This window comes from Panthera leo, chromosome B1 (assembly GCF_018350215.1).
Source record: "Panthera leo isolate Ple1 chromosome B1, P.leo_Ple1_pat1.1, whole genome shotgun sequence".
Taxonomy (NCBI): Eukaryota; Metazoa; Chordata; class Mammalia; order Carnivora; family Felidae; genus Panthera; species Panthera leo.
Window position 1 is genome coordinate 136,803,598 of NC_056682.1, and position 25,411 is coordinate 136,829,008.

At 38.6% G+C, this 25,411-nt stretch overlaps 1 protein-coding gene across 3 annotated transcripts in view; it reads left to right on the forward strand.

Moving 5' to 3' along the window:
* HPSE (heparanase) overlaps positions 1-21,589 on the forward strand; it is a 38,733-nt gene extending 17,144 nt beyond the window's left edge. The window contains exons 4-12 of one of the 3 annotated variants that reach the window (XM_042936025.1): positions 3,835-4,008; positions 5,999-6,167; positions 6,495-6,542; positions 7,095-7,188; positions 8,053-8,159; positions 9,858-9,972; positions 13,720-13,838; positions 14,699-14,845; positions 20,662-21,589. In XM_042936025.1, the coding sequence (XP_042791959.1) occupies positions 3,835-4,008; positions 5,999-6,167; positions 6,495-6,542; positions 7,095-7,188; positions 8,053-8,159; positions 9,858-9,972; positions 13,720-13,838; positions 14,699-14,845; positions 20,662-20,821 (1,133 nt within the window). In that variant the 3' untranslated portion in view covers positions 20,822-21,589. The remainder of the gene's footprint in view (positions 1-3,834; positions 4,009-5,998; positions 6,168-6,494; positions 6,543-7,094; positions 7,189-8,052; positions 8,160-9,857; positions 9,973-13,719; positions 13,839-14,698; positions 14,846-20,661) is intronic. The other 2 variants (XM_042936027.1, XM_042936028.1) reach the window with 2 other exon arrangements.
* The last annotated feature ends 3,822 nt before the right edge of the window (positions 21,590-25,411 follow it).

Sequence of the window (25,411 nt, forward strand, 5' to 3'; positions counted from 1 at the left end):
TGTAATAAATCATGATACAGGTCTGCTAAGAGAAGATTCCATGGTATTAGATAATCTATTGATTTCTACTTTATTTTGTATCATGTTAAACTTTATACTAGTTTATCTTCAATTTTTCTAAAAAAAAAAAAAAAAAGATTTCCTAGCTCACATGATCTTTCTGGAATCAAGATAGTACGTTTCTACCATCTTCCCCTGCCTCTGGGACTAGGACCTTCATTGTTCCTGTCCCAGAAGAAGTTCCTTCACTAACTATGTAACTGGGTCATTATAATTGCAGCTACCCTGTTGGCAATGCTCAAATATTTAACAAATACAGATTGTTGATTTGTATTTGGAAACATTTGACTCCTGGTTTGAATTTTTTTATTTTAATATACGTGTCTTAGAAACATATAGATGGGAATCTATTGTGTTCATCTGGGCACCAACTCCATATAGTGATAAGTATCTCAGAAGCTAGTAGATGTTTTCACACATCGTTCCACACTGATGACTGAGGTTGGTAATGTGTGAGTACCTTGGGCTGGCATTGTCCAATGGAGGAAATAGCAAAAGTCCACTGTGGCAAGGAGAGGTTAATTGCTTAGTCGGTGGCCTGCACCCTTAAAACAGGTGTCTTAGAAGATATAGGTAAGTTTTCTAATTACAGGACCCATTAGGTGGTGGGTTTCACTTAAGTAGAAGATGACAGAAACATTTGTCACAAGACTACAAACTTTGTAAACCTGTTTAGGCAGGAAAAGGAAGCAATGTTATAGATGTAATTCTGGGGGTGGCTGACTGCATAATGAACTTCCTTATTACAATAATCATATTTAATGAGCTAATTCTTTGTTCTCCTTCTTCTCTACCTCTCTTCCTCATCGCCTGACTCCTCCACCTCTATCACTCACTAGAACTGGACACATTTATATAAACGGACAAGGCATAATGCCAGGGAAAGAGTCAGTGCCAGTGTTTTTGTTTTGTTTCTTCTTGTTTGTTTTTTTTTATTCAATGCCAGCTTTTAATGTGCCATTTAGATTATTTTTGTCCCAGGGGTCTTTCTACACTCTCATAAAGTAAGAGACAAGAGACTGGGTAACGATTGGGAATTAGAAAATTAGCTGTGAGTTTTCTTATTCTTATTTTGAGGAGGGTGTAGGCTGGATGGTGTTTTGGTTGGTTTTATTTTTAAGAGTAGAGTCTAACTGAGTAGTATACAGCCCATATTCTAGGAGATGTTACTATTCTGTTGTAGGAGGTGTACAATAGAATTTTAAGCTATGTAAATTCCAATTGCATTTGGAAAAAGGAAATAGAGAAAGAGTAAAGTATAAGTTGAATAAATACTCCAAAATGCGAACATTCCAGGCTTTGTGAAAATGCCATAGAGGGAGTATGTGATAACAGTGCCTAATATGTATAAGGGCTTTTTATGATTTACAAAGAGTTTTCACATATGTTGTCTCAACCTCAATTTTGTGAGTAGGCACACGATGGTGCTAGTTCCAGGATCGTGGATGCATAGCTGAGGCTCATGCAGGGCAAAGGGGTCACCTCATTGTACAATCTGTAAGCGGGAGAGCAGGGCTGGAACTCAGGTGTTAGGATTCCTGATCCAGGAAACTTTCTGCAGCATGATTTTGCAATACGCAAGTCTAACATGGAGCTGTGACTAAGACAGTCGAGTCACCCCTTGACAACAGGCTCTCGTAATGGCACTGCCACCAAATAGCCATGTGTATTGGGCAAAGCACTTCATTTCTTTGGTGCCAGTTTCCTCAGAGAAAAATGGGGATGGAGGTTTGGAGAGAAGTCAATAACCCTGGAGGCTCTGTGTTGGCCCAAAGTGTGGCTCAAGATCCAGTGGAATGCTGAGCCACAGGACTGGAGAGCTTTTCAGCCCCTGTTGTCTGTAACTCCTTGATGATAGGCAGCAGTCCTGTGGAAGTGGGTGACACAGCAAACACCCTAAATAACTCAAACAACTTGCTAGAGCCGTTCTGCCCCCAGCCTTTATTGGCAGTATTAAATTTAGGTTTCATTGTTATGCTGATCCAAGGAATTCACTTAGATTTTTTTTTAAGTTTATTTATTAGAGAGAGAGAGAGAGAAGGCATGAGTGGGGAGGGGCAGAGAGAGAGGGAGAAAGAGAGAATCCCAAGCAGGCTCCTCACTGTCAGCACAGAGCCCGATTTGTGGCTTGAACTCACAAACTGAGAGATCATGACCTGAGCTGAAACCAAGACCAAGAGTCAGTCGCTTAACCAACTGAGCTACCCACGTGCCCCTCACTTAGATGTTTTTAAACTAGGAGAGTTTGAGAGTGAATTTCTATTCAGCAGATGACTATAACTATACCTGAAAATTACAGACTTCTGCATATGATACCTGACTTAAAGATGATATTCAGACCGACATTGTTGCCACTCTGAAGAAGTGATTTTAGACAAGCTAATGGTTAGAAAAGTGGAGTTCAAAAGTTCCCAAAAGTTTATGGCACTGTAGTGACTCAGTAAGTTTTTTTCACATCTTACTTAGCCCCAAGGAAATACCTGAGTGTTTCAATTACTAAGTTGTTAGGTCCAAACAACCTAATAGTAATAGTTCTCATTGTGTCCAACACGGTTGATATTTCCCTTGTGAATTGTTTATTTATTTTTATTAAACAATTTTTTTTAATGTTTACTTTTGAGAGAGAGAGGGAGAGGGAGAGAGAGGGAGACAGAACGTGAGCAGGGGAGGGACAAAGAGAGACAGAGAAACAGAATCCGAATCGGGCTCCAGGCTCTGAGCTGTCAGCACAGAGCCTGAAGCGGGGCTCGAATCCACGAACCGTGAGATCATGACCTGAGCAGGAGTCGGAGGCTTAACTGACTGAGCCACATAGGTTTCCCTCTTTATTTATTTTTAAAGTTTATTTATTTATTTTGAGAGAGAGAGTGGGGGGGAGGGGCAGAGAGAAGGAGAGAAGGAATCCCAAGCAGCCTTCGAACTCAGTGCAAAGCTCCTACACAGGGCTTGAACTCACAAACTGTGAGATCATGACCTGAGCTAAAATCAAGAGTCAGACACTTAACCAACTGAGCCACCCAGGAACCCTGTTTCCCTCATATGTTTAAAGGCTCCTGTAGTGCCCCTGTGAGTAGGGTTCCTGGTTAACTTTGAATTTCAGATAAGTGAATTTTTTTATTGTATTTCTCAAATATTGCATAGACCTGCATTAAAAATTATTCATTATTTGTCTGAAGTTCAAATTTAACCAGATGCCTGTATCTTCATTTGCTAAATCTGACAACCATGTAGTGAATGTATTGAGGTTTGCCAGGATCCCTTGGCACATAGTTTGGAAACCACAGATCTATAGTCCTAGGCCAATTTTTAAAGTCTAATTTTAATTATTTAAAATTAGTAAGTCATATACATGAATTTTCCAAAAAATAATTTTAAATATAGATAAATTTACCAAAATATTTTGTGATTGAGTTTGTGAGTAGACATGTTTAAATTATGAGGAGTGGGGCTTATGTTGACTAATGACAGTCTGGCCTGTGCATGAAGTCACCTGAGGTCATTTGAATCAACAAAACCTGAGTACCAGACCAAAGCTTCTGGTACTTTACATGGTTCAGCATGGAAAGTTGATTCAAAAGCTGAAGTAATTAAGTCATATTAATTTTTAATCTTTTAATTTGCCTGTGCATTTTTTGTCTCTCACTTATAACTCAGGATTGTAATTCCCTCAATTTTACAACCAAAATGGTAATTCACTGGAGAACAAATCTGGAGGCCTTCATTATTGTGGTGCTGACCTAACCATTAAATTGCCACTATTTTTTTTTTTTTTAGGGAGCTCTGTGGATATGCTGTATACTTTTGCAAATTGCTCAGGACTGGACTTGATCTTTGGTCTAAATGCCTTACTACGAACAGCAGATTTGCAGTGGAACAGTTCTAATGCTCAGTTGCTCCTGGATTATTGCTCTTCCAAGAATTATAACATTTCTTGGGAACTAGGCAATGGTAAGTGCCCCCAGGGACATTTCACTAATAAGGAGATTACCCTTTGGCATTAGTTGTTCCTGTTTATGACATTCTTTTTAATATTAGCAAATATTCTTCTGGCTTGGCACACTTGTACCCGTGCTCAACAGTGCAACTTTTCTGCTTATGGCAGAAAACTCCTTTATATATCCCAGAACCTATTGTTAATCCCAGTTTTGTTTTACTTGAGCTGAAGACAACTAGTTGGACCCAGAAACTTCCACAGCTCCCAGGTTCACTTGACATTTTTAGGGTCACTTAATCCTATTATGGATGGCAGGCTGGACTCAGCAAAACTGTAAAGCAGGCACTTTGCTTTTACCCCCTTCCATTTCTTTCTCTGTTTCTCCACTTGTCAGTTTATCTTAGCAACTCCATCCTAACCGTCATGATATGCTTAAACTAGAAATTCCTAGTATAGAATCCTACCCAGGTCAAGCTCCTGATTGTTTCCTTCCTTCTTCACTTTTTTGCAAGGAACTTGTAAATTCTAACTAAAGTACTAATGATCAGCCACATTCATTTAAACATATTTATGGTGCTTTTTCCACACATGAGCCAATGGAACTGAAAAAAAATGGGAAATGAGATGTAGTGATATCATGGACACATACTCCATTCCCAGAACAGCTCTGAGCATTTAATAAGTATTATTTTATCTTTATAACCACCCTGCGGTGGATACAATTATGACTTTCATTTTACACGTGACCAAAGCAGGCACAAAAATTTAGATAAATAACTGTGTGATGCTGGGCTACCAAGTGGAGGACTTGGGATTTGAACCCAGGTAGTCTGGCTCCTGAGCAAGGTCCCTGCTTTCCTGGGAGATCCATTCTAGAGGAAGGGAAGCAGATCAACAAGAAGGCAAGCAAAGAAATAAGATATATGTCTATAGTGGTATGTATTATAGTAATGTCTAGAGGCAGATTTAGAGATCAGGTTGCTGAGAGTTACTGGCAAATTATAGCACAGAACATAGAATATAGGGGTAGAGGTAACCATATCTTAGCTAGATGCTGAACAACTTTGAATAATGGCAGCCATGTGGACAATGGGTCATCTGAACCCATCCTTACGCATCTCTATATATCTATCCCTCCCTCCCTACTTTTCTACTGTACCCATTCCCCACCCGTGCTCTTCAGAGTAAGATAAAAGAGCTATGCCATCGTGATTTCCTCTTCCTTGGGCTCCATTTTGCAAGGAAGAGGTCTGTTTTCCAGAGACAAGGAGAAGGGAGAGCCTGGGCAAGGTGTTTTGGGGAAGTAGATTGAACACTTCTGTGTCCCCCTCCCTTGTGTTCAGCATGGCCATTTCTAAGCTCACCTGTACATCTGATTTGTGAATGAACAGTCTTTTTTTTTTCAATTTTTTAAAATGTTGATTTATTTTTGAGAGAGAGACAGAGACAGAGAGCAGGGGAAGGGCAGAGAGAGGGAGACACAGAATCTGAAGCAGGCTCCAGGCTCTGAGCTGTCAGCACAGAGCCTGACGTGAGGCTGGAACTCACAGACCTCGAAATCATGACCTGAGCTGAAGTCGGAGGCTTAACCAACTGAGCCACCCAGGTGGCTGTGAATGAACAGTCTTAATAAGGCCTTTAATGGCATTGAGAAATCAATTTTTAAATGTCTTCCCTTCCTACCCAAACTTTTTGTCTTTTTAAAGTAAATTAGTTTATTAAATACTGGATGTAGAATATTTCCACAATACCCATTAGTTTAATATCCCCATTAATTAACTTCAAATTGTTTTAATGCTCTCTCACACTTCAGTTTTGTCATTTAAATTTTTGTTTTACTGAAGTATCTTCTTTATAAAAAGGGAGGTTTTACTATTCTTGCCTTTGGACTCTAAATTTTTGTAATTGGGAAATGTTTTCCTGCTTTTATATGCTGCCATTTTGTTTGCTTTTAAATGCAAAATTTCTAGATACGTGATTATTTTGAGAATTGCTGTCTTTCAGAACCTAACAGTTTCCGGAAGAAGGCTGGTATTTTCATCGATGGATTGCAGTTAGGAGAAGATTTTGTCAAGTTGCATAAACTTCTAGCAAAATCCACTTTCAAAACTGTGAATCTCTATGGTCCTGATATTGGCCAGCCTCGAGGAAAGACTGTCAAGATGCTAACGAGGTAGGAACTAGAGGAAGCAGAACCCCTTTTCTTAAAAATAATATTGCTCTCTGGTGGAGAATCCTCATGTTATTAAACCATTTGCTACCTAAGCAAACGTTTTACCAAAAGAGGAAAAGATTGACTGGCTCAGAATACCAAGAATCTGGGGGCAAATGGAACCTACAATATAATTTGTATAAGAATTAGGAAGTTTGTACTTGGCCTGATGCTAAAGCAGTAACCAGCCCATTTCTAAGAAATGAAACTCCTGTGCATATATTGTGTACATATATATATTGTGCATATGAGGATTAAGTGAAGATCATAATAGATTTCTTTTTCTAGTTTCCTGAAGGCTGGGGGAGAAGTGATTGATTCAGTTACATGGCACCAGTAAGTATGTCTCCTGCTCTTAGTACTAAGAAACTAATGCTAGTTTTACTTATTACTTAGTTTTCAAAAATGTGTTTTCATTTAACTGCTAATGCATAGTTCCAATAAGAAACAAATAATACCTCAAGCAGCACTGTACTACACACTTAATATTAATAAAACAAAAGTTTTAACTTTATTTTAAATAATGTGGTAGGTTCTATAAGATCAAGGCATACTATCATTTAAATCATGGAGCAGATAAGTAGCTAAGATCAATATGCTTGCCAAAGAACGGGTAACCCGTAAGTACCTGCACTGTGACTATGTCTTTTCAAAACAGAGTAACTGATTCCCTTTCATCTTGGTCTCTTCTTACTAGAACAACTCCTCCTCCTCCTCCTCCTCCTCCTCCTCCTTCTTCTTCTTTCTCCTCTTCCTCTTCTTCTTCTTCTTCTTAATAACAGAGGGGTGGGAAGAGGTAGGAAGGAGAGCCAGGGAGCCAACTAACTTAAAAGCAGAAAGTAAAGTTTGTTTGTTTGTTTGTTTCTGAATATTTTCTGAATAATTTAGCTACTACTTGAATGGACGAATTGCTACCAAGGAGGATTTTCTAAACCCTGATGTGTTAGACACTTTTGCTTCATCTGTGCAAAAAATTTTCCAGGTAATAGTCTTTTTTTTTTTTAATGTAGAGTGGTCCCCTTTATCTGTAGGGTATATGGTCCCAGACCCTCAGTAGATGCCTGGAACCACAGGTAATATCAAAACCTAAATATACTTTTTCCTATACATACATTCCTATGATAAAGTTTAATTTATAAGTTAGGCACAGTAAGAGATTAACAACAACTAATAATAAAATAGGACAATTATAATAATATACTGTAATAAAAGTTATATGAATGTGTTCTCTCAAAATATCTTCTCATACTGCACTCACTCTTCTTGTGGTGATGTGAGATGATAAAATGCCTACGTGATGAGAGGAAGTGAGGCAAATGACAATTGTATTGTGACATAGCATTAGGCTACTATTGACCTTCTGATGATAGGTCAGAAGGAGGATCATCTGCTTCCAGACCACGGTTGACTATGGGTAACCAAAACTGCAAAATTGCAGATAAGGAGGCACGTCTGTAAAACCAGTCCTTATTGTGTAGTCTAGCTAATTCTAAATTCTATAAGTATATAAATTTACATGTTTTTCCAATTTTAGATAACAGGTACTTATTCACCATCAGTCCCCCTTAGCATCAGATGTTATCCATGCATATCGATTAAAAATTAAAAATACCTCCTTATGGAATAGCCTCACGGGCCATAGGAATGGGATTATTTAAATTCCTTCCACAATTTAGTATTCCAATAAAAGTAAATTGCCCAAGACCTCAATGACCACGAACATGTTTTGTTGTAACTATATTGGACAAATCAGTCTGGGAACACAGAGTTTTAAACGTCATTAATCTTCAACACCGTATTTGGTCAGCTTGTTTGCAAATATAATGGGGACTTTCCTGTTCCACAGGTTGTTGAGGAGACGAGACCCCACAAGAAAGTTTGGTTAGGAGAAACAAGCTCTGCATACGGGGGTGGAGCGCCATTGCTGTCCAACACCTTTGCGGCTGGCTTTATGTGAGTGAAGCAGCACCGCCTCAGGGGCCAGGCTGCAGCATTCTCCTGGCCTTTTATTAAACAGATTCTGCTGAGATGGCTCATCAGCCAAAAAGCTGATCAAAGAAAGTTTCTAGGGCTGAGACCCAAAATTCATGCCGCATTTTGTAAGAAATCATTTTATTCAAGTTTGTTGGGCATCTTTAATGGGTGTCCCTAATTAATCATCGTATGAATGAATTGCTTTAGAAGTGTTGTTCCTTAATTATGGCCCATAAATATGCCAAGGATTCCTTCCTCAGAAAGCGAATGTAAAAGAGTGCCTCTAGAGGTTTGAGTCTGAGAAGGATTCTTAGTGTACTTTTATAGTAGCTTTATTCATAGATTCCCAAGGAGTTTAGAGTCGGAAGTGTGAGGTCTCACCAGAGGAACTACCAATGAGTTTCAAGACTTACTAAATCACCTCTTTATCCAACCACCAGAAACTTGATTGCTTTTTTTTTTATTATTTAAATTTAAGTTAGTTAACATACAGTGTAGTACTGGTTTCGGGAATAAAACCCAGTGATTCATCACTTACATGCAACACTCAGTGCTCATCCCAACAAGTGCCCTCCTTAATACCCATCACCCTTCAGCCCATTCCCCTACCCACCTCCCCTCCAGCAACCCTCAGTTTGTTCTACAGAGAACAAACTCTCTGTTTTTATCTTATTTCATTTTTCCTTCCCTTCCCCATGTCCTTCTGTTTTGTTTCTTAAATTCCACGTATGAGTGAAGTCATATGATATTTATCTTTCTCTTATTTCACTTAGCATAATACCCTCTAGTTCCATCCACGTTGTTGCAAATGGCAAGATTTCATTCTTTTTGATCACTGAGTAATATTCCATTGTATGTATCTACCACATTTTCTTTATCCATTCATCATCAGTAAATGGACATTTGGGCTCTTTCCATACTTTGGCTATTATTGATAGTGCTGCTATAAACATTGGGGTTCATATGCCCTTTTGAATCAGCATTTTTGTATCCTTTGGACAAGTACCTATTACAAATCTGATTGCTTTAAATAACTGGTTTACTTATATTCCATAACTCCATTAACACTGTTAATCTATAGTTCTATATCCTCACACTGAGACTTATTCTCTTTCCTCTCCTATCCTCATTCTTATAAATCCATAATAAAAAAAATCATTTTTGCTCATGAGGGGCATGAGGAGGAGAATGAAGGATAAAGGTGTTTGTTTTGCCATCCACCAAAGATGGAGGGAGTGGAGGGGGACAGCCATAAAAGTCTAGGTGTGATTTTACTTATTTCACATTGTACTACTGTGGACTACAAGCAGGCTTTTCTTTAGCCCTTACATGGGTCTGGGAGTGGGGAAGTGGGGAGGGTATCCAGCAAGATGGAGAACGATTGCCTGTAGGGTGAGAATTTGTCTACTCTGCTTTGCAGAAGTTTTCTTACCCCGAAAGAAACTCATATGGCATATTAATAGTACTCTAGGATTTATTATCATGCTCAAGTGTGGGAACATGTAAAGGAAAGGATAGTCTCCATTTCATTTGAATAGCTTCTTTGTAATTAATACCACTTTTCTGGTTTCCTGTCAATTCCTCCCACATAGATGAATAAATCAGAATAGTGTGTAATTAGAATTGAGTTTTTTTGTTTTCCAAACCTGAAGAAAGCTGGGCCTCCCTCCCTTTCAGGTGGCTGGATAAATTGGGCCTGTCGGCTAGAATGGGCATAGAAGTGGTGATGAGGCAAGTGCTCTTTGGAGCCGGAAACTACCACTTAGTGGATCAAAACTTCGAACCTTTACCTGTAAGTGATTGTTATTTTCCTATTGCTATGAGTAGAATAGAGTATATTGAGCACCCCTGTATCAAGCTCCTAATAAAAGTCAATCCTGTCAATAAATTCAGTATTCTTAACAAGTAGACCCTGAAATGATGAATTGGAAGAAACCTTAGAGATCATCCATTCTAATGTGTGCCACCTGGGGTGTGTTATGGGTTTGGTTTTTTTCCTAATGTTTATTTATTTATTTTGAGAGTGAGAGAGTGAGCAAGGGAGGGGCAGAGAGAGAGAGATAGAGAGAGAGAGAGAGAGAGAGAATCCCAAGCAGGCTCCATGCTGTCAGCACAGAGCCCAATATGGGGCTCAAACCTGTGAACTGTGTGATCATGACCTGAGCAGAAATCAAAAGTCAGATGCTTAGCCCACTGACCCACCCAGGGACCCCGGGATTTTTTTTTTAAAGGGACAATTTGAAACTTTGTGACTCCGATTTTACAAGATAACAAACTTGGGTCAAAAACAATGTTTTGCAAATTAAATCAAAGTTAAAATTACCTACAGTATCCAAAGCTTCAAAAGTTTTTTATGCATGAAATTATAATTTATTTAACTTTGAGATAAATCAGTACTATGTATTTGTTCAAAAATCTCACCCTAAGAATTGGCTATCTTGTTAATAATCTTCAAGATATTTATGAATACAGTGTCAGTTTTACCCTACCTCTGACTGCATCTGGTGCTAAATCAGGAGATGTAGACTTTTTATATAAAAAGCTACCTGGAAATATATGTCTAAAACTTGGAATAGTATAGATACAGCCCTGAGAAGTAGGACCTTGATTTTTGTAGTCTAAAGTGGCAGTTGAGGATATGTATTTTCAAAGAATAATTCCTAAGGGAATTATTTGAATACTGTAGGAAAGCTAAGAAAGTTTGGCAGAAAGCACATGCCAAAATATAAGCTAGGTTTTTGTGGTTTGTAGATAGATTTCCCAAAAAAGTTGCTTTTAATCTATAGTAGTCCAAACTCACAAAGCACCTGGTTCATAACTTTTAAAAAATTTTTACTAAATGACCTTGTAACAAGTGGAATATATCTTCGCCAAGTATATTATAAATCAACTATAGAGTTAAACCAAACATGATAATTTCATTAGACAAATATCCCAAATCTGCTGCTGGCCCTTTCTGAAATGGACCTTGAACAAGGAAGGTACATAAATAGTTTCTACAAAATTTACTTTGCCTAGAAATTAGCCAGCTTATCTTGTCAGTCTTTGTAAATAGTACCACGTTGTCTATATCTTTTCAGTGCCCAAACATAAATCTTTGGCTTAAGATCCTTTGTGTTTTTTTGTTTGCTTGTTTTTTAATTAGTTAATTAATATTTTAGTTTTAGAGAGAGAGCGCAAGCAGGGAAGTGGGGCAGAGAGGGAGAGACAGAATCCCAAGCAGGCTTCATGCTCAGTGCTGAGCCCAAAGAGAGGTTTGATCCCACGACCCTGGGATCGTGACCTGAGCCGAAATCAAGAGTCAACCAACTGAGCCGCCCAGGCACCCCCTTCCTCAAGATTCACAGTCATCTAGAAAAACTTGCAAGAGTAAATGGTACCCTTAACATCTGCAGGGTCCAAGGGAATCAGTCTTAAATCCAATATACATGGATGTTTTCTTATTTGATTTGTGTAACAATCTTGGAAGCTGGCAAAGCAGGTATCTTAGATCAATTGTCCAGATGAGGAAGTTCAAACTGAGACAAGGTTTTGGGATAAGCTGGCTGTCACACAGTTGTCCCATGTTACTCTAGAATTCCATACAAATCCTGGCTCTGAGGCCTGAATGCTTTCTATCCTACCAGTCACCAAACCACGCTGAAGTTATATCTCCTTTTTAAATGTTTAGTTGATTCTGCTCTTGTCTCCAGTGAAAAATTTGAATGTAAGCAGAGAAACAAAAGCTGTTTGCCCTGTTGAGTCTACATTTCCTCAGCTCAAGAAGGAAGAGTTGGAATATACACTGAGTATATTCTTCAAAAAAATTAACAACTAGGCACCTGAGTGGCTTAGTCAGATAAGCCTTCAACTCTGAATTTCAGCTCAGGTTATGATCTCAAGGTTGTGAGATTGATCTCTGCTCTCTCTGTGCCCCTCCCTTGTGTGCACACTCATGTGTGTGCTCTCTCTTTCTCTCTTAAAATAAATAAATAAATAAACCCCAACAAACTTTTTATTACGGAAAATTTCAAGTAGAGAGAAAAGCATTTAATCCTCAGTTTTGTTTAATCCATAATTCTACCCACTCCTCACCTCCCACCTACTGGATTACTTTCAAGCAAATCTCAGATGTATCACTATCCATCAGTAGGTCAGTATGTATCTCCCTTAGACAAACATAAAATATTATCACACTTTAAAATATTAACAATAATTCCTCAATATCATCAAATGTTTAGTCGGTGGGTGTTTCACATTTTCCTTACTGTCACAAATGTTTTTATTTATTTATTTTTCAAATCTATTTAATAGTTGGCCTAGTCACTTCAGGATGCAAACAACATCTATATATTGCATTTGGTTGAAATATCTCTTAAGTCTGCTAATCTTGAAGTTTCCCTTCCCACTCCTTTTTTGTGTTATGGAATTAATTATTGAAAGGGAGCAGGCAATTTGTTCTGTGGTGTTTCCCACATTCTGAATTTTGCTACATTTCTTCCTGCACTGTCCTTTAGTATGTTCCTCTGTTTCTTGTAAACTGGCAGTTAGATCTAGAGGCTTGAGCTTATTCAGATTTTTGGTTTTTGTTTTGTTTTGCAATACAAAACTTTTTTTAAAAAGAATTTTTAAAATGTGTTTTATTTATTTATTTATTTATTTTGAGAGAGAGCAGGAGAGGTGCACAGAGAGAGGGAGAGAGAGGATCCCAAGCAGGCTCCATGATGTCAGCTCAGAGCCCAACACGAGACTCGAACTCAATGAACCGTGAGATCATGACCTGAGCTGAGATCAAGAGTCAGATGCTTAACTGACTGAGCCACCCAGGCGCCCCTGCAATAATTCTTCAAAGGAGATGTGGCATGCTTCCATCAACAGGCACATGATCTCTGGTTGTCTCTCTCTCTCTCCTTTTTTTTTTTTTTTTTTTAGAACCTTGATAGCTAGCGATGATTGTTGCCTAACCCATTCAGGAATGGGGATTATAAGGTTCTAAAAGAAATTATTTTACGGGCACCTGGCTGACTCAGTCCGTGGAGTGTGTGACTCTCAATCTCCGGGTTGTGGGTTTGAGCCCCACATTGGGTGTAGAGATTGCTTAAAAACTAAAAAAAAAAAAGTAAAGAAATAAAGTATTTTAATCTCTTAAGCAGATAGAAGTTTTATTGTAAAAACCTGCCTTTGTGTGTAGGTGAGTGTGTGTACATGTGCATACCTAAAAGTTCTGCTTTGAGCTTTGCTTTGAATTCTTGATGATAGATAATAAAGAACATTTAAACTCTCTCAGCAATGAATTGCATTCTTGAAGATATAACTCCCTAGTGGTCATGGCTTTCAGAATTGTGGGAATACAGTCCTCCCGTGATAAAAATCAGCGAACAAGAAATTGCCCTCAGATTCATGGTGGGAACATGGATCAAAAGATGTATTCCATTTAAATACCTCTAGGATAACAGTCACAGTCTTTGTAAGGTTAACTATTTGCTCACACTGTTTTTGATAAATAAAGAAATAAGTAAAGATCTACTTTTGTCCCTCCTCTCCCCAACCACCCAACTAGGATTATTGGCTATCTCTTCTGTTCAAGAAATTGGTGGGCACCAATGTATTAAGGGCAAGCGTGAAAGGTCCAGACAGCAGGAAACTTCGAGTATACCTTCACTGTACCAACATCAACCAGTAAGTATGTAACACACCCTTTTCCAGTCAAGTTTTAATCAGTAATATGTCCTTCCTGATAAGATGATAATAAAATAATAACTATAGCTACACAAAAAAAAGCCATCTGTCATTTCTGGTGAATGAGAACTCTTTAAATAGTGAGGACCCACTAGGAAGTAGGGGAAGGGTCTGGATGGAAATTCTGAAAAGTGTCAATAGATTTAATTTTATTGTTTGTTTTAGTTTTTTTTTAAGTAATGATAGAAAAAGCTGCTGTTTGTATGGTTTATAATTTGAATTCATAGGAACCCACAAAATTCACTTTATTATTTAACCTTTCTGTGTCTGAGCATGGGTGGGCTGACCAGCTTCCTGGCAACTCAGTCTGGCTAAGCAGCAAAGATCTCAGAATGCTGTCACCCAGAAAATGGTAGTGTGAAGAAAAATATTGTTTAAATTATCTTTTCAGGGGCGCCTGGGTGGCTCAGTCGGTTGAGAGTCCGACTTCAGCTCAGGTCATGATCTCACAGTCTGTGAGTTTGAGCCCCGCATCGGGCTCTGTGCTGATGGCTAAGAGCCTGGAGCCTGCCTCGGATTCTGTGTCTCCCTCTCTCTCTGCCCCTCCCCTGCTCATGCTCTGTCTCTCTCTGTCTCAAAAATAAATAAAAACATTAAGAAAATTTTTTTTTAAAAATTAAATTATCTTTTCCAATAGGACCACATGAGTTGTCCAATGTAATCATGAAAGGAAGGATAAAAAGAGGGCCCATCATCATTATAGATACTAATACTTAGTCTCCATGATTATGTTTGTAATTGAGTTTTTAATTGCTTAAGTTAGATAACTATTTTTATTGAGTTAATCTATTTGCTTTTAGCCCAAGGTATAAAGAAGGAGATTTAACCCTGTATGCCTTAAACCTCCATAATGTCACCAAACACTTGCAGTTGCCGTATCATTTATTTGACAAACAAGTGGACAAATACCTCGTAAAACCTTTAGGGCCTGATGGATTACTTTCTAAGTGAGTAATTTTCCTTTCTTCATTTCGAACTTTCACAAAATTCATTGGTATTTATCAGAATAGAGAGTGTTGATAGGGAGCAAAAAAAAAAATGTCAATGATTTCAAGTTCTAACAATTCTTAATATTCATGAAGTTTATAGATGAATACTTATCCATACAGGTATAACTCACGCAGAGTCCAACGCAGAAGGATATGAAAACATTTAGCAGTTAACTTAAGGAATATTTTGCATTTCAAAACAACTTGATACTTCAAGATCCCCTCAAGACATTGAGATTATTTGCTCAAAAAAGCGTTATAATTCTTGGTAACAGAGTCAGTAAAGCAAAACATACCTAAGTATGATTGTACTAAGGGCACAATATTACACCATGTAAGCTGAGTGTCACTCTCTTACCGTGTTAAAGTAGTTTTATATTGGCTAGAGTAAGAAAATAAAATGTCCAGAAGTATAGCTTTGAGGTGAATTATTTGAAGTTGGTCATAATCATTATGGTTTTAAAAGCCAGTCATTGGATATGTCTTATAAGAGACCGTATTCAACAGAATACCCTAAATAACTATGACCCTTGAAGAGTCAGGCCCAAAACCATTGTAAGATTCTGTCCAATGTGTGTTGGAAGGAGCTCTTTTCATCATGACTCTTCTCACATTGGAGAATAAAAAATTGTAAGAGTTTAACAACATTCTCATCATCTCTTCCTGTCTCTGCAAATGAGTGATGTTTTCAGTGATAATTAGCATCAGAACCTGCCAAAGGACAGTAAGCATGCTTTCTACAAAGACCTATCTTCCATAGGCAAACATCATTAACATTGGGTACCATTGTTTATTTTTCCCCTATGCTTTATTTTACCACAACTGTAATCACACAATGCCTAATGGGAAAAGAAAAAGGGAGGGCACCCACAAGTTTTCCAAAATGTCTTTCCATACATAGCCTTTGTAGACATTTTTAATGGGCTACATGTTTTATGAAATATCATGGTTTACTTACCCATTTTCTTGCTGTTTAAACCTTTTCTTTTTTGTAAAGTAAATAATACATATTTGGGTAACCCATACTTTTTTTTTATTTGGGTTCTAAGTTTTGGAAATGGGTATTTTTAGCCTATTTGTATCTGATGCTGACAAGGGAAAAGCTTTTCTGAAGTAACTGAATAATAGTTGTAGAGTTGGAAGTGTGTTAAGAGATATTTTAGTCCAACCTTAGATGGGTAGTTTAAGCCATTCAGCTGTTTGATGGCTCATCTGTTGGATCTCGAAGCCTCTCCAGGCAGCTGTCCTCTCAAGGGTAATGTGAGCCTCTCTCTGCTTTTCATCTCCTGTTTTGAGTTCTGTCCTGGAGAGCAGAGGTTGGAAACTGCACCTCATGCCTATGGACAAGTGGGTTTAGAGAGCTTTTTTTCCCTCTTTTTCTCGTGGTAGGGGAGGTTGGCATGTGCTCCGTATTCTTATTTTTACTAAATTAGGAACATTTTAAAATTGACAACTATGAAAATATCTGGATTTCTATCTTTTCTTTAAAAGATAGATACTCTAGGGGCGCCTGGGTGGCTCAGTTGGTTGGACGTCCGACTTTGGCTCAGGTCATGATCTCGCGGTCCGTGAGTTCAAGCCCCGCATCGGGCTCTGTGATGACAGCTCAGAGCCTGAAGCCTGTTTCGGATTCTGTGTCTCCCTCTCTCTGACCCTCCCCCATTCATGCTCTGTCTCAAAAATAAATAAACGTTAAAAAAAAAAAATTAAAAAAAAAAAAAAAAAAGATAGATAGATACTCTAGCAACTCTGGGCTTATTTCCCCAAGTTGATGGAGTTGAATTGGGGTTGTTTACTTGAGACAGGTTCTTCACAGTCCCTCCGTGATCCTGTTACCTCTATGACCCTGTCCTACTGCACTTGCACATATAAATTCCTTGGCTCTTGTGGGCCCTTGAGTTTGCTACCCTTAATTTGGAACAATACCAAATACCTCATTTCCTCCAGAATAACTCCAATATCTGAAGGACAATTGGATTGTCGTCTCTCCAGGCTAAATATGCCATTTCTTCAATGATTCTTCTCTTTGTTTATCAGACCCTGTTGCATTCTGATCACACATTTCATGCTTATCAATTATTAATGGAAAATTCGTGAAATTATGGATTATGTTTTTTTACCCTAAATTCTCTGTGATGAGTGTATATTACTTATACTTTTATCTCTTTAAAATGTTGCAAAAAATAAAATAAAATGTTGCAAAAGTACCCCAGATAAGTTTGATGAGTGTACAGTCTGGACACTTGTGCATTCTAATGACCTCAGAGGGTTAAACGATGATCATCTTTAACGTTTATTTATTTTTGGGACAGAGAGAGACAGAGCATGAATGGGGGAGGGGCAGAGAGAGAGGGAGACACAGAATTGGAAGCAGGCTCCAGGCTCTGAGCCATCAGCCCAGAGCCCGACGCGGGGCTCGAACTCTCGGACCGCGAGATCGTGACCTGAGCTGAAAGTCAGACGCTTAACCGACTGAGCCACCCAGGCGCCCCCGATGATCATCTTTAAAAAAAAAAATCATTTTTTAATGTTTATTTATTTTTGAGAGAAAGAGAGAGAGAGGCAGAGTGTGAGCAGGGTGGGGCTGAGAGAGAGGGAGACACAGAATCCAAAGCAGGCTCCAGGCTCTGAGCTATCAGCAGAGGGCCTGATGCGGGGCTTGAACTCACCAACCGTGAGATCATGACCTGAGCTGAAGTCGGACACTTAATCAACTGAGCCACCCAGGCGCCCCCCAAAAAATCATTTTTTAGTTGAACAACTTGTATAATACCGACAGAAGGTCCTCCATAGTAAGCGTTGAGTGAATATATTTTTAATATAAAAGCAGTATCCTATATTTATCTCAGATCAATTTTGTCCAGAATCCCTAATTCAGATTACTTTTGCTTGCTAATTCTGTTCAGCTCTGTTTCATCTGAAACTTGACAAGCATGCCTTCTATTTCTTATCATCATGTTACTGACTTCAAAATATGAAACAAGATACTAATCTTGAATAAAATCCTACCCTGATTTACCCAGCCTGATGCAGAAATAATCAGCATGCTTTAAGCTTATACTCAATATATTGATAGCATACTTTAGTGATTTTTACAGCCGATTAAACAACATAGCCAGATGGTATAGGGTATTATCTTGCCCATGTTTTATCATCTTAACCCACAGAAGTATTAATTTATAATGATGAAGTTTACCTTTAAGCTTGATGGCCTCTCCTAAAGCATTTCTGAAACTTTTTTATGTACCCTTGAAAATGGTTCTCAATTGCGTGCAGAACAGCTCTTACTACTGACATATAGAGATGTTTTCAAGGCCTATTTTTGTTTGTGGTTTCCTGATGATGGTCATGGCATTTCCTCCCCAATCTCCTCTAAAAATTGATGTGATATAGGTACTAAAACTAAACTCACGCGCATGTGGACCGAGTGTAAATGCAGTGCAGGCTTGATGGCCTCTAGCACAATCACGGTTATCTTTTATTTAAGACTTTAGGTACAGCCCCCAGAGCGGGGCACCTAACAAAGGTTAAATGGAAACTAATTTTTCTGCTGATACTTAGGATAGAGTTTCAGGGATCTTTGTTTTTTGGTTTTTGGTTTTTTTTTTTTTTTTAGTGTTTATTTTGAGAGAGACAGAGACGAGCAGGAGAGGGGCAGAGAGAGAGGGAGACACAGAATCTGAAGAGGCTCTAGGCTCTGAGCTATCAGCACAGAGCCCAACGCAGGGCTGAAACCCACAAACTGTGAGATCACGTCCTAAGTTGAAGTTGGATGCTTAATCGACTGAGCCACCCAGGTGGCCTGAGTTTGAGGGATCTTTGATAATTCTAAATTGTAAACAACCAAACACTAGACAACTAATAAGCTAATATGCTCACACAGTGAAATCCTGTACAGCTGTTAAAATGATGTGGTGGATGAATGTTTAATGGTGTGAGCAAATGTTAAGATGTGCTAAGGGAAAAAGAATCAATTTTTAAGAGACTGGGGCACCTGGGTGGTTCGGTTGGTCAAGTGTCCCGACTTCGCCCCAGGTCATGATCTCAGGGTTTGTGATTTTGAGTCCCACATCGGGGTCTATGCTGTTAGCACAGAGCCCACTTTGAATCCTCTGTCCTCCTCTCTTTGCCACACCCCCCTCAAAAATAAACATAAAAAAAAAAAAGAGGGAGAGACTACGTATTATATCTTCATTTTTGTTTAAATGAAAATATGGGTGTACATACATAAAAGAGATGAAGGATATATTAAAAATGATTATGATGAGCGGCACCTGGGTGGCTTAGTCAGTTAAGTGTCCAACTCCTGATTTCAGCCCAAATCATAATGTCGAGATTTGTGGGATTGTGCCTCACATTGGACTCAGTGCTGCAGCATGGTGCCTGCTTCGGATTCTTTCTCTCCCTCTCTCTCTCTCTCTCTCTCTCTCTGCTCTTCCCTGCTCTTTCTCTCTCAAAATAAAAACTTAAAAAAAGAAAAAGAAAAAAATGGTTATGATGAATTAACCAGTTACATTTATCAGAATATTGGTGATCATAGATATTTTTGTAGTGCTTACTATATGCAAGGCAATCTTACAAGTGTTCTACATATATTACATGTATTACATACATATAACTCTGACATTAACCAATTTTCAACAATAAAATTTGGGGAGGGGGGCACCTGGGTGGCTCAGTCGGCTGAGTGTCTGACTTTGGCTCAGGTCATGATCTCATGGATTGTAAGTTCGAGCCCTGCATCAGGGTCTCTGCTGTCAGTGTAGAGCCCACTTTGGATCCTCTGTCCTCCTCTCTTTCTGCATCTCCCCTGCTTGCTCTCTCTCTCAAAATATTTTAAAAAAGAAAATAATATAAAATAAAAATTATTTTCGTATTGTAAAAACTTCATAGTGTTAAAATCACTTGAGATCAAGATCATAGAAATGTAAGCCATGTTTAGAATTATGGAATTAACTATCAGTGGAACTAAAAGCAGACTGAAGGTTTTCTTTTTAAGTCTCTGTTTATATTGGATCTGTTGCTGTGAGCATGTATTAATTTGATTTAAACAATAGTAAATGTGCATAAAAAATAACATTTGTCCTCAAGATATTTTTTACATTTCTTGACTTGGTTTTGAATTTGAATTCCAACAGTGGAATGCAAAGAAAACATCTATTTTTTGGAAGCTTTTGGTTTAGTGAACCCTAAACCTAACCCTAACCTACAAAATAATTTTGTTGCACTCCAGCAATATATATTCTACCAGAATATCTTAACAACATAAGAAATGCAAAATGAATGCATATCGCCTGGCAGAAAGGGAGTGAGAAGGTTTATGGGCACGGTGACAAGTGGGAAATTTTATGTCATTTTGCATGTTAAATTTGTGATATTTACATTCCCTTCTACCTATTTGCTTTATCTAAAAATGTTTTCAATTACTTACCATCAAATAAAATTGCCACAAATCCAGAAGTTATGTCATGTTTATCCTTTTTAGACCACCATAGTGGTGCCTACTGTATAGATTATGTGTGTTCCATTTTCTATAAAGGGCCAGATAGTAAGTATTTCAGGCTTTGCAGGCCATATGGTCTCTGTCAGAATGACTCAGCTCTCCCAGTGTAGCTTAAAGATCATCTGGGTCAAATACCCAATATAGAATTGAAACAAGTTATATAATACAGGCTGTCACCATTTTTTTGGCCTTAAAAAGATGTCACAACTTTTGCAAAGAAGGTAGAGCATACACCACTTGGCTAACCTGGGTTTATCTTTCCCCTTTGCAGATCTGTCCAACTCAATGGTCAAACTCTGAAGATGGTAGATGATCATACCCTCCCGGCTTTGACAGAAAAACCTCTCCACCCAGGAAGTACACTGGGCTTGCCAGCTTTCTCATATGGATTTTTTGTGATAAGAAATGCCAAAGTTACCGCTTGCCTCTGAAAATGAAAGGCATACACCATCCCTGAGATTGAATTTTTCAAGTGTATTGATAAGAGGAAAGCAAAACCCAAGCTATAGGAAGGCAAGCAGATACATTACAGATCAACTAGGGAAGCTTTAGGGACACCAGGACACTCCCGGTGCTCGATTTAGCACAGTCTTTTGTTCTAAGTAGACCACTGCTAATAATAATACCTGGTGCCAAACACTACGCTCAGTGCTTTGCATGTTCTATTTTTACTTAAAGTTATTAAAAAGGTATATGGATGCTCCCAATATAGCCAGGAGGCAAGTAAGTGAGGGATACAGCACTATTTTTAAGAAAGTGCTTCGTTGTTTTTATTTTAAAAAACAGTTATTAAAAGACTGCAGGATTCTTTATATGCTGTTTCTATGGGCTCCCGTCAGAAAAAGTTTACTGCCACAATCTTCAAATTGTCTATAAATGAGAGGGTCTCTTTTCACCTTAACAGAGAGCTAGATTTATCTGCTCCTTCTCTTTTCACTGTTCTTTGTCAACAATACTGCGTGAGAGGACAGATGGTTAGAAGTGATAGTATAAAAAAAGAATTAACGACAATTCAGAGGGACTGGATTATGTAAACTTCAAATGAAATTTTAAAGCGACTGTAATTGAAATTGACCTACTTACCAAGAGGAGAAAATGTAATTCGATACATTATAACTACCTGTTGATGTTTACTTTTTTTTTTTAATTTTTTTTTTAACGTTTATTTATTTTTGGGACAGAGAGAGACAGAGCATGAACGGGGGAGGGGCAGAGAGAGAGGGAGACACAGAATCCGAAGCAGGCTCCAGGCTCTGAGCCATCAGCCCAGAGCCGGAAGGGGGGCTCGAACTCACCAACCGTGAGATCATGACCTGAGCTGAAGTCGGACGCTCAACCGACTGAGCCACCCAGGCGCCCCACGATGTTTACTTTTAATCCACCTTTAGTTCTTGTTTTAGTTGGGAAACTTTCAGATGCAAGTGGCAGAAAACCCTGATTCAAATGGCTTAGACCATGAGGACATTTATAATCCTACATAACAAGAAGTTGAAGTAGGGCGGGCTCAGGATGTCATCCGGGAATCAGGTCCTTTCTATCTCTGGTCTGTCACCTTTAGTGTTGGCTTCATTCTCCAGCTGGTGACGTGATGGCTGGAGCCATGCCATAGACCCATTCGGACCCAGCAGCAGCCAGAGAAAGAAGATGAGCAACTTTTTCTGCATCTCCTTCATAGACTTGCAGAACCCTTTCTCAGAGGTTCTCTCAGCGAACCTCACCTCGTGTCTCCTCATGTCTTATTGGTCAGGAATGGGTCACGTGGCCATTCTCCCCAGTTACTCCAACATCAGTGAGATCCCTGTAATTGTCTCCTAGTGGTCTTTTGGAATGGAGAACGTGTTGGGAAGTCCATGGCACTGACCACTATGTTTCTGTGCTTTTATCAGTGACAGAAGGTATTGTTTTCTCCTATATCTTAATTTCTAGAGATAGAATTCTCTTTATATTTATGTCTGCTATGAATATTGTCTCTATTAAATTTAAGTACATTTATAAAGAGATAAAGACAACCCAGAGTCTGAATGGTTCAATACCCCTAGATTTTATATATAAGTAGTTTTTTATATTTTCACATTTGAAATAAAATAATTTTTATAACCTCAATATTGCATGATTATTCTTTTAATAAAACTTAAGCCTGGAAAAAAAAAAAGCCTGCAGATCCCTCCATTTGCAAGCCTTATTTTCGTTCAGCACTTTGTTTATACCTCCTACTTTTCTGTCCCTTCAGCTTCCCCCACATCAGAAGAGCTGACCTTGAAGAAAAGAGCTCATCAGGCACAAACACCATTTCCTCCCTGATCATGTCAACTCAATCATGAACAAAGTCATGTCCAGTTTTTCTTTTTGCTGTCCCCTCTGCCACTTAATAAATTTAAAGCCTAATCTCTCACTTGTATTATTTTTTTGGTAACATTTATTTATTTTTAAGAGACAGAGACAGAGCAGGAGCAGGGGTGGGGCAGAAGGAGAGGGAGACACAGAATCTGAAACAGGCTCCAGGCTCTGAGCTGTCAGCACAGAGCCCGACACGGGGCTCGAACTCACGAACTGCAAGATCGTGACCTGAGCCGAAGCCAGATGCTTAACTGACTGAGTCACCCAGGCGCCCCGCTCTCACTTGTATTATTATAATAATCTCTTAATTGTTCTCCCTGACTTTGCTTAAAATTCTTAAATAGTTCCCCACTTCATATAGTCACAATAAGGTGCTCCATAACCTGGCACCTGCCTCTTTCTTCAGCCTCAACTCTTGTTACTCTGACCATGAATTCTGTTCTTCCGCCAACGCATTGGTTGGGGGTCTGAACCTTTGGTGCTGCTCCTTCTGTTCTTCACCCAGACCAGTCTCCTAACTCTCCTCTCTGTGTGGCAAACTTTCATGTTTTTTGTTTTGTTTAGTCACTAAATTTATTCATTTATTTTAATCTAGTAATTTACTTATTTTTTTAATAATTTACATCCAAGTTAGTTATCACATGGTGTGACAATGATCTCAGGAGTAGATTCCTTAAGCCCCTTGCCCATTTAGCCCATCCCCCACCCCAAACCCCTCCAGCAACCCTTTGTTCTCTATATTTAAGAGTCTAATGTCTTGTCACCCTCCCTGTTTTAATATTATTTTTGCTTCCCTTGTGTTCATCTGCTTTGTATCTTAATGTCCTTATATGAGTGAAGTCATATGATATTTGTCTTCTCTGACTAATTTCGCTTAGCATAATACCCTCTAGTTCCATCCATGTAGTTGCAAATGGCAAGATTTCATTCTTTTTGATTGCCGAGTAATATTCCATCATATATATATATATACCACATCTTCTTTATCCATTCATCCATTGATGGACATTTGGGCTCTTTCCATACTTAGGCTATTGTTGATAGTGTTGCTATAAACATTGGGGTGCATGTATCCCTCCTAAACAGCATACTTGTATCCCTTGGATAAATACCTAGTAGTGCAATTGCTGGGTTGTAGGGTTGTTCCATTTTTAATTTTTTGAGGAGCCTCCATACTGTTTTCCAGAGTGGCTGCACCAGCTTACATTCCCACAAGTAGTGCAAAAGAGATCCTCTTTCTCCACATTCTCACCAACATCTGTTGTTGCCTGGGTTGTTAATGTTAGCCATTCTCACAGGTGTGAGGTGGTTGGTATCCAATATGGTTTTGATTTGTATTTCCTGGATGATGAGTGATGTTGAGCATTTTTTCATGTGTCCATTGGCCATCTGGATGTCTTCTTTGGAGAAGGGTCTATTCATGTCTTGGGCCCATTTCTTCACTGGATTGTTTTTTGGGTGTTGAGTTTGATAAGTTCTCTGTAGATTTTGGATACTAACCCTTTATCTGATATGTCATTTGCAAGTATCTTCTCCCATTCCGTCAGTTGCCTTTAGTTTTGCCGATTATTTCCTCTGCTGTGCAGAAGATTTTTATTTTAATGAGGTCCCAATAGTTCATTTTTGCTTTTGTTTCCCTTGCCTCTGGAGACATGTTGAGTAAGAAGTTGCTGCGGCCAAGATCAAAGAGGTTTTTGCCTGATTTCTCCTCTAGGATTTCGATGGCTTCCTGTCTTATGTTTAGGTATTTCATCCATTTTGAGTTTATTTTTGTGTATGGTGTAAGAAAGTGGTCCAGGTTCATTTTTCTGCATGTTGCTGTCCAGTTTTCCCAGCACCATTTGCTGAAGAGACTGTCTTTATTCCATTGGGTATTCTTTCCTGCTGTGTCAAAGATTAATTGGCCATACGTTTGTGGGCCCATTTCTGGATTCTCTATTCTGTTCCATTGATCTGAGTTTCTGTTTTTGTGCCAGTATCATACTGTCTTGATGATTACAGCTTTGTAATACATCTTGAAGTCCAGGATTGTGATGCCTCCAGCTTTGGTTTTCTTTTTCAAGATTGCTTTGGCTATTCAGGGTCTTTTCTGGTTCCATACAAATTTTAAGATTGTTTGTTCTAACTCTGTGAAGAATGTCGGTATTATTTTGATAGGTATTGCATTGAATATGTAGATTACTTTTTAACAATATTTGTTCTTCCTTTCCAGGAGCATGGGATATTTTTCCTTTTTTTTTTTTTTTTTTTTTTTTGGTGTCTTCTTCAATTTCTTTCATAAGCTTTCTGTAGTTTTCAGTGTATAGATTCTTCATATCTTTGGTTAGATTTATTCCTGGGTATTTTATGGCTTTTGGTGCAATTGTAAATGGGATTGATTCCTTGATTTCTCTTTCTGTTGCTTCATTATTGGTGTATAGGAATGCAACCGATTTCTGTGCATTGATTTTATATCCTACAACTGCTGAATTCATGAATCAGTTCTAGCAGTTTTTGGTGGAATCTTTTGGGTTTTCCATATAGAGTATCCTGTCATCTGTGAAGAGTGAAAGTTTGACCTTCCCGGCTGATTTGGATGCCTTTTATTTCTTTGTGTTGTCTGATGGCTGAAGCTAAGACTTCCAATACTGTGTTGAATAACAGTGGTGAGAGTGGACATCCCTGTCTTGTTCCTGACCTTCAGG